Source organism: Macaca thibetana, chromosome 17 (genome assembly GCF_024542745.1).
Source record: "Macaca thibetana thibetana isolate TM-01 chromosome 17, ASM2454274v1, whole genome shotgun sequence".
Classification (NCBI taxonomy): domain Eukaryota; kingdom Metazoa; phylum Chordata; class Mammalia; order Primates; family Cercopithecidae; genus Macaca; species Macaca thibetana.
In genome coordinates, this window is record NC_065594.1 from 24,846,126 (window position 1) to 24,856,429 (window position 10,304).

The following is a 10,304-nucleotide window of genomic DNA, read 5'->3' on the forward strand; positions in this document are numbered from 1 at the left end:
AAAAACCTAACCCACCTTTCTTACCCAATCTGCTAGAATGTGACTACCAAAAAGTCTAGTCCCAGCCCATCTGCCTCAACGCCTCTCCCTTTTAGGTTGTAGGGAAGAGGCCAGAGTGCAGACTATATCTTCTGCCCTCCTTATGCCAACAAGGTGGCCTTCCCCTCGGAAACAAAGTAAAACTGCAACACTGTGACTGCTGAAATGAGGGACATGTGAAAAGGCTCTGAACAATACAACAGCTTTCCTAGGAAATGTATTAGAATGCAGTGGGAAGCTAATTCTTGAAATATGCATATTGTAGTCACTCAGTCTCACATACTCTAGTTACCAGCAAATAAGTTACTGAGAATATGTCGTGCAAAGGCATGGAAGCCTTTGAAAGGAACAAATGTTTTCACATCATTTAAACAAAAAAAAAAAAAAAAAAAAACCTCCAACAACTATGAATTTATAGTTTAAGGTTGATTTACACTGAATTTCAAATAAAAGGACTATAAAACTTGTCATCTTTCTGTAAGGGCTGTAACACATAAATACATTTCAATATCCCTGTTTTTAAATAAAATATACATTTATACAGAAAAAAGTTTATAAATTAGGCACAGTAAGATAACTAATAATAACAATAACTAATAACTAATAAAATAACTAATAATAAAGTAGAACAATTATAACAGTATGCCAGTATCACTACTGTTGCTCTTTGGGGCAATTATTAAGTAAAATAAGGGTTACCTAAACAAGTACTGCAGTACCACAACAGTTGATTTGATAACTCAGAGGGCAACAATGGGTAGAGTCTACAATGTGGATACATTGGACAAAGAGAGATAATTCCTGTCCCAGGTGGGCAGTTTAAAACTTACAAATTGCTTATTTATGGGATTTTTCATTTATTATTTTTGGACCACAGTTGATAACTGAAACTGTGGAAAGCAACACCTTGGATAAGAGGACACTACTGTATATCTTCCATAAATCAATAAGAAAAGATATAAACCGTAGACAAGTAGATAAGTGATAGGAATGTGAAATTCATGGATGACAATACACAGATAGGTAATAAACATGAAGAATGTGAAATCTCACTAGTAATCAAGAAACTGCAATGTAAAATAGCAACAAGCTTTTTTTAACCTACCTATTTTATCAAAATTGACAAGATTGATATTGTGCTAGCTTTGGATGCCCGAAAATATGACTATCATCATGTATCATTGTTGGTACTATAAATTGGTGAAAGCTTCTTGGAAGGCAATTTGACAGTTTCTTAGTCTTTAAAATAGCACCTTAAATCTTAGGAATCTGTCTTACAGAAATAGCTACATGTAAACACAAAGTTAGATACGGGGATTATAACTGCAGCCTAAAACTGCATCAGTCAGAGAGTGGTAAAATAACTTACGGCATATTCATACTATGAAACATTATGATGCTATTAATAAGAATGAAATTTTATTCTTAAGTTTTGACTTGGAAATGTTGTCCAAGTCAAAAAAATGTTTTGACTTGGAAAGTTGTTCAAGACATTTCATTAAACTTTCCAAGTCAAAAAAATGCTTTGACTTGGAAAGTTGTCCAAGACATTTCATTAAATTACAAAAGCAAGTTATTCCCACAGACACATACATACAGAGTGAGGGAGCACACACGTGAGAAAGATTCCATTTATGTAAGAAACAGTTACGTATCTAGGAGCTGGAGGGGGCAACCCAAGCCAAGAGCTTTAGTTACTCTAGGGAGAGGAGTTGCAGTGACTGAAGAGAAGAATAAGCAGGAATCTCTGTGTTTTTCTCTATATATTTCTATATTGTTTGGAAATTTTACAAGGACTCATTTTCATGTAAATAAAAACTGATACAAGTGAATTATAAATAAAAGCAGCTGGAGGAGGAGCTAATGACAAATAGTTGGGGACACAGGGGAAAGATACAGGGATGAAATAGTATTTGAGAAGGGTCTTGAAGGACCAGTAAAATTTGGAACTATGTCTTGTGTTCAAGGGACCTTCCAGAAAGAGGAAACAAAATGGGAAAAGAGGGATGTGGACAAAGAGAAAAATGAATATTTAGCCAGAACAAAACATCCATAAAGAGTAGTGGGCCGGGCACGGTGGCTCACACCTGTAATCCTAGCACTTTGGGAGGCTGAGGTGGGCAGATCATGAGGTCAGGAAATCGAGACCATCCTGGCAAATGTGGTAAACCCTGTCTCTACTAAAAATACAAAAAATTAGCCTGGCGTTGTGGCACGCGCCTGCAGTCCCAGCTACTCCGGAGGCTAAGGCAGGAGAATCACTTGAACCCAGGAGGCAGAGGTTGCAGTGAGCCGAGATTGTGCCACTGCACTTCAGCCTGGGCAACAGAGTAAGAATCCGCCTCAAAAAAAAAAAAAAAAAAAAAAAAAAAAAGAGTAGTGGTGGCCAGGCATGGTGGCTCACACCTGTAATCCCAACACTTTGGGAGGTGGAGGCAGGTTGATCACCTGAGGTCAGGAGTTCGAGAACAGCCTGGCCAACATGGCAAAACCCTGTCTCTACTGAAAATACAGAAGTTAGCTGGGCGTGGTGGCACATGCCTGTAATCCCAGCTACTTGGGAGGCTGAGACAGGAGAATCACCTGAACCCAGGAGGCAGAGGTTGCAGTGAGCTGAGATCATGCCACTGGACTCCAGCCTGGGTGACAGAGCAAGACTCCATTTCATAAAAAAATAAAGACGGAGAAGAAATAAATAGAGTTAGCTAGCTGTCCATTAGAGATCACTGAATGCATTGGAAGTTTCTTCTTCAGGCCTTGAGAGTCACTGAGTCCAAATAGTACAAATAGACCTGGCAGTATGTCAAAGATGGACTAGTGCAGGGCAAGCTGAGTGGAGGTCAGTTAAAACACTCATGTCCATAACAGGTAAGGAGGGACTGATCCAGAGTAATAAGCAGGGGTATGAACAGGTGGGAAATGCAACAAGACAAATTATGGAGGTAAAATTAACATACCTAGGTATGTGGGCCAAGTGAGAAAGGGAGGATGAAAAATGACTACGGGTTCAACCTCATCATAGACGACTGTGATATTAGTAAAAATAAGAACAGTGAGGGAGGGATTTGTCACCCAACCACTGTCATCCTCCAATGTCTACCCTTGGCTTTAATCCTGAATTTCTAACTCCTGAAAATTTCGGTACTGTCCTACTTTTGCTGAGTTCTTTGGATTGCGGCTCACCTGTGGGCTTGCACTAAAGTCACTCTAAGCTCAGCTACTGCTCTCACTTCAATGGCTGCCCTCTCAATTAGCAGCTATGTATGTCTTTTTTGTCCTGTACAACTTATCATTGCTGTCTGCCTCTCTCTGTCTCTCTACCCACATTGTATCACCTCAGACAGAGAATCCACTTCCATTGAGAGTGGGGTCAGAGGACTCATGTTCCACAGAAGTTTACCTTGACTTCCTAGTGCATGAGAATAATAGAAATTTTTGTTTGTTTTTATTTTTTCTTTTATTTTTAGTTGGCACATAATTATACATATTTATAACATACAGGGTGATATTTCAATACATGTATTTAGTATGTAATGTTAAATCAGCTTAATATATCTATCACCTTATTATTTGTGTTAACATTTAAAATCTTCTAGCTTTTTGAAAATACACAGTAAAGTGTTAACTATATTCACCTACAGTGCTGTAGAACACTAAAACTCCTATCTACCTGTGACTTTTTTCCATTTTTAACCTCTCCTATCCTCCTCTTCCTCTTACCCTTCCCAGCCTCTAATAACCACAATTCTACTCTACTTCCATGAGCTCAATTTGTGTTTAGTTTCCACATGTGAGTGCCTTTCTGTGCCTGACTTACTTCACTTAACATATTGTCCTCTAGGATCATCCCTGTTGCCACAAATGACAAGCTTTTATTCTTTTTAAAGCCGAATAGTATTCCAGTTTACGTATATACCACATTTTCTTTATCCATTCATCTGTTGGTAAACATTAAGATCAATTCCGTATCTTGGCGATTGTGAATAGTGCTGCAATAAATATGGGGGTGCAGATGTCCCTTCAATATACTGATCTTCTTTGCTTTGGATAAATACCCAGTAATGAGATTGCTGGATAGTAAGTTAGTTTTATTTTTAGTTTTTTGAGAAACCTCCATACTCCATTATGACGGCTGTACTAATTTACATTTACCACTGAAAGTGTGTGAAAGTTGCTTCTTTTCTGCATCTTTACCAGCATTTTTTACTTTTTATCTTTTTGATAATAGCCATTCCCACTGGGGTAAGATATCTTGTTATGGTTTTTATTTGCATTTCCCTAAATATTCGTGATGAGCATTTTTTCATATACTTATTGGCCAATTTATTATGTCTTCTTTTGAAAATATCTATTCTTTGATCATTTTAAAATCAGATTTTTTTTTCTGCTGTTGAATTAAGTTCCTCATATATTCATTAGTGCCTTGTCAGATGAATACTTTGCAAATATTTACTCCCATTCCGTAGGTTGTTGATTCTGTTGATTTTTCCTTAGTAGTGCAGAAGGTGTTTAATTTGAGATTAGTCCCATTTGTCTATTTTTATTTTTGTTGCTTAAGCTTTTCAAGTCTTAACCATAAAATCTTTGCCTAGGTCAATGTCCTGAAGCATTTCCCCTATGTTTTCTTCTAATGGTTTTATAGTTTGTTTAAATACTTAAACATATTCTTATAATCTAATGGTTGTGAAATGGTATTTCTTTGCTAATTTATTTTGTATTTCCCGATTACTAGGGAGATTGAGAAGCTTTACCTATGTTCTCTTGACATTCATTTTTTTCTTCTTCTGTGAATAGTCTATTCCTGTACTAATGTTAATGTACTAATGGATTAATATTTTGTAACTGATTTCTAACCATTTAAAAATACATTATGGACTCTAATTCCATACCGGGTTATGATAGTACCTTTTTTTTAAATGATATATTTATTTTGTATCATAAAAATTACATGTTTATTATAAAAAATTAGAAAATAAACACATTATTAAGAAACGTAAAATCCCCTGTGATCACATTTCCCAAGAATAATAACTATTTTCAATTTGGGATCTATCATTAGAGTTTTTTCTTGTTATGCATATATACTTTTTTGTTTTAAAAAGCTAGGATTGTATTATAAATATATCTACTGTATTGTTTAGGTCTTTTAGCATTTAGTCTTTCACTTAAGGGGTAGCACTTATCTAGGTGGTAAGCTCAATGAAGATAAGGGCTGTATTTTATACTGTTTAGAGTCTTGCATAGCACAGAGTCTTTAGTAAAAATGTATTAAATATTGACTTGCTGTTTCCTACATTTCAGCACATCCAGGTGTGAATGGTGTCATGGTCCCAAGTTTGGTGAAGGTTTTCGTGTCATCCGATCCTGTGATATTTTTGGAGCATCACAGCTTCCAGTTATGTTTCATGTCTGTTCTTCTTCTTGCTATAGAAGAATAAAGGAAAGCAGTTTTATTTTAGATGGTAGTCCTAGTAGAAGAATAGCTCTAGATGTGGAGTTGTCAAAAGAATTATAGTACAATGATTTATCATATATATATATAAACTTCACTGGCTTTTACTACATATATGTCTACATATAGTAATCCATCTCTTTGAAAGTAGAGGTTCTGTTTGGAAGATATAAGTGTCTTCTCATATGAATTATCTTTGTAATTCTAACTCCTTATAAAAGTTTGTGATTGTTAGGGAATTGTTGCAGAATAATTACTCAAGGAGGATTAGTAAAGCCTTTAGATTTGAATACAGATCTAGAAAATTTCTTTCAGAGCCTGTTTACTATAAAAGGAAAAATGTTAGAATCCTTTGCAAAATGGGTTATATCTTACAACTGGTCTTTTCATGCATCCATACTAAGTGACGAGATAGCATTGCAGAGCCATCAGTGGGGTTTGTGCTGCATACAGCTTCAACGTCACACATCCAAGTGCTCAATGCTTGTGCATTTCTGTGGAAATCTGACCAGTGCCTACCATCTCAATTTTAGGTTGTTTGGGGGAATAAAAGATTAATTCTATCCCCAATTGTTTGTTTAAATTAATTTCCCAGGTTCTTAGAGAACTGGTACAGTCTTTAATTGTTACCTTGAACTTCATTTCCTAACGCTGAGAAACTGGACATTAGCCTGATTCTGTAGGCTAGCACCAGCATCTACCAAGGCCTACAGTGATAGCCTGACAGGAAAACAAAATACAACTTACAAAATAACATTGCAAAGCAGCATTTGCATGCAGTGAAACTTCCTTTAAGAATTAACGTTTGGTAAGAGAAAGATAAAAGGGCATTTTGATATACAAACAACTTTACAATGGCATAGAATTATTTCATGTATCTTTTACACACAGTTCACTTAAATCTCAAATATCATTGCTAATTAAATTTCGTGATATGAAATGATTTAAATTTACACAGCTATCTTATCATTAATGTCAGAAAAATACATTATGTCATGTTTGTGTGTATCTTTTAGTGATATCATTTAAATAAAGATAAATCAGGCAAAATAATTTTTCTATTGATTTCAATAAATTGCGATGCTTACATGCTTTTCCTTGAGACTTTGTTTCATTTTTCAGCAGAATCAGGTAAACTTTGCTTTGCTTGATAAATATACACTGTATTTTCCAGTGTAAGAATAAAATTATTTATAATGAAAGAAGTAACTACCATATTACACATGTATACAGAAAGGGATATTTATAGTATGATAAATTAATTCATTAAAATGTGATATATTCATAATTAGAAAACAAGATGAAGAAAATAATACTAACTCCCTGTGGCATATAGCTTATTAATACCCTTGTTCCTCAAATATTTCTTGGGGAAGAAATATGTTTATTTATTTATTCAAAACATGTTGGGTTTTGGTTTAACTGAGTAGTTTCACATTGAAATAGGAAATAAAAAAGAATAGCTTTCAAGGGAAATGACAAATTCTGAGGGATGTTTCAAAACTAAATATACCTAGATACTTAGACAAATATGAAATATACTTAGAACCCAATCTCTTCATGCTTAGTATAAACCTTGAATCTGACTGATCTCTTATAGATCTTCCAAAAAAAGTAACTTACAGTATTTTTTAATGAAAGTAAGACATATTTTTTATAGTGTAGCAGGACGAGCCGCAGACAAAACTCAAGACACCAATCACCTCGCTTCTGGATCAGTGAACCAAGAAATGTGGCAGGAGGAGGCGCAGACAGAACTACTCAGACACTGAAATAAAGAAGGAAGGGGGTTTCTTCGGCCGGGGGCATTGGCAAGACTTCTGTCTCAAGAGCCGAGCTCCCCGAGTGAGCAATTCCTGTCCCTTTTAAGGGCTCACAACTCTAAGGGGGTGCATGTGAGAGGGTCGTAATTGATTGAGCAAGCAGGGGGTATGTGACTGGGGGCTGCATGTGCCGGTAATTAGATCGGAACAAAACAAGATAGGGATTTTCACAGTGCATTTCTATACAATGTCTGTAATCTGTAGATAACAGAACCAATTAGGTCAGGGGTCCATCTTTAACTACTAGGCCCAGGGCGATCTTTAACTACCAGGCCCTGGGCTCCGCGCCGGGCTGTCTGCCTGTGGATTTCATTTCTGCCTTTTGGTTTTTACTTCTTTCTTTGGAGGCAGAAATTGGGCATAAGACAATATGAGGGGTGGTCTCCTCCCTTAATAGAAATATTAGAAAATACAACTAAACCTAAGAAGAAAACAAAATCCTCCTTGCAATGCCTCTGTAACTCAGGTTCAGTCATCCACTGCTTGCAGAGTCTGAATAACAAGAGCAAGGTCTGGTGGAAAAAAAAAAAGTGACTTAATTCAAGAGCTACCCGAGGGGAAGTAGCACAGGCTCCTGCCTTGAGATACCACTTCAGCCTTCAGGGCAGAAGACAAGGGCTTTTAAAGGGAGGTGGGGAGGAGGGGAGGAGGTGTGGGGTCTGTGTGACTTGCTTCAGATGTCTTATCTATCATGTGGTCTGGCTGGCGCCATGGCAGGCAGCTATGTTGTAAATTGAGGCAATCTCCTAGTGGGTGAGAGTTCCAGAGGGGCCTGATTTGCTTCATGTTTTGGTCTCTGGAGCTTCTAAGTAAACACATAGATAAGCTTGCCGCACCTGATGGGATGGAGAGAAGGTAAAGGTTATAATTGCATTCCTAAAGAGCTAAGTAGGAACTAGGGGAAAAGGAAAAAGAAAAAAAAAAATCATTTTTTCCTTTTAAAAATGGGGTACTCGGCTACACCACTACCCAATGAAAGCCAGAGATAATCATCTCAACATGTGTATGTGTATATACACACATTTATATAATGTATTGCTCTTTTTTAAAAATTGGGATTATCTGCCTCACAACACACCAAAGATTAATTTCCAATTTTAGACCTAAAGGTCTAAGTTGAAAGCATGAAAATAAATAACTATGGTCTTTAAAAAATCAGATTTAGATTTTTTTTAAAGTGGGTAATGAAACCTCAAAGAAAAGATGAACAAATTTACCATGTAAAAATTTTTTAAATGTCTGTCGAGCAAAAATAACCAAAAACATAGACAAGCAGCACACTGGGGAAAATATCTATAGTACATATGACCAGCAAAGAAGGAGGTTTTCAACAACAACAACAACTATATATATATATATGTTGTGCATGTGCCTCCTGGCACACAACTCATTCAGGACTCAAACTGTGTCATCAAGGCATTATCTATTTTTCTGTCTAATCTAGCTCACTCTATCTATCTATCCATCATCTATCATCTATCATCTATCTCTTACCACTACTTTCTAAAAATTTTGTCTCATATCCAGGTAATATGGATGGCCGCTAATCATTCCAGGTTCATGTACAAGAATCTCAGGAACCTCAGAGGAAAACACACTATCTATCCCAACTGTTACTGTAAAATACATTAGGGATGATTTTCATTGGCTCAACCTGGGTCACAAATCCCAACAAATCATTAGAGTTTTATGGATGGTATACCCTGGCCAGGCCTGAGTCACATGCCCGTCTCTGGAACTAGGTAAGGCAGAATTAGCCCCTCCAAAACATGCTAATTAGATTCTCCACAAGAAAGAAAAATTCTAGAACTGAAAATTAGGGGAAGAAAAAGTGTTTTGGGCAGCTAAAACTGGAACTGTCAGAGACCTCTAAACTTCCTAACATCCAATTAGCTGTTACAAGTACCAATAACAACAAAAAGATGAGCTTAATATTTATATAGCTATAACAATCAAAATTTAATTCTTTTTTTTTTTTTTTTTTTTGAGACAGAGTTTTGCTCTTGTTGCCCAGGCTGGAGTGCAATGGTGTGATCTCGGCTCAGCATAACCTCTGCCTCTCGGGTTCAAACGATTCTCCTGCCTCAGCCTCCCGAGTAGCTGGGATTACAGGCATGCACCACCATGCCCGGCTAATTTTGTATTTTTAGTAGAGACAGGGTTTCTCCATGTTGAGGCTGGTCTCGAACTCCTGACCTCAGGAGATCCACCCACCCCAGCCTCCCAAAGCGCTGGGATTATAGGCGTGAGCCACCACGCCCAGCCTAATTTTTGTTTTTTACCATAAGTCTAATAATTTTCTGCTAAAAAATACTTGCATGTATGTCTAAAAATATATTCAAGTATATTTACCACCAGGATATTTACAATAGTGAAAAACCGGAAACATTCAAAGAGTTCATCAATTGGGAATTGGTTAAATCTGGTAAATCCATACAAGGCAATATCATTCAGTCATTTAAAAATTAGATACCTCTGTTTCCTTAAACGGAAAGATCTCTACCAAGTAGTTTTTGAAAAATATTTACTAGGTAACACAGTCACGTAAGTCAAAAGGTACAAAAGAGTATATAGGATAAAAATTCTTTCTTTAACCCTGATGCCTGGCATCCTTTTCCCTTCTCAGAGACAACCAATAATATCAATCATTTTGTATTCCAGGATAGCTTATGCATATGTATGCTGACATATACATATATTTCTTCCTTATCTGTATAATATTAGCATAATATATACTCCTTTCTGCACCTTTCCATTCAAATTATGTCATAGAGGTTATTCCAGATCAGTACATTATTAGTTTATATTCTTTCTTTATGGTTTTATATTATTCCATTGAGTAACACATGTAGCTTATTTCACTAGTTTACTACTTAATGGACTTTTAACTTTTTAACCTCTTGCTTGGAAAAAAATGTTGTGATGAATAAGTTTGTCCTTTGCATATGTTTACATATATCTGTGGTACATTTCCCTGGAAGTAAATTGTT

General features: G+C 36.3%; 1 protein-coding gene across 1 annotated transcript in view; it reads left to right on the plus strand.

The window, feature by feature from the left end:
• LRRC63 (leucine rich repeat containing 63) overlaps positions 1-6,444 on the plus strand; it is a 65,595-nt gene extending 59,151 nt beyond the window's left edge. The window contains exon 10 of the mRNA XM_050766391.1: positions 5,341-6,444. Within this exon, the coding sequence (XP_050622348.1) occupies positions 5,341-5,554 (214 nt within the window). The 3' untranslated portion in view covers positions 5,555-6,444. The remainder of the gene's footprint in view (positions 1-5,340) is intronic.
• Positions 6,445-10,304: the final 3,860 nt, after the last annotated feature.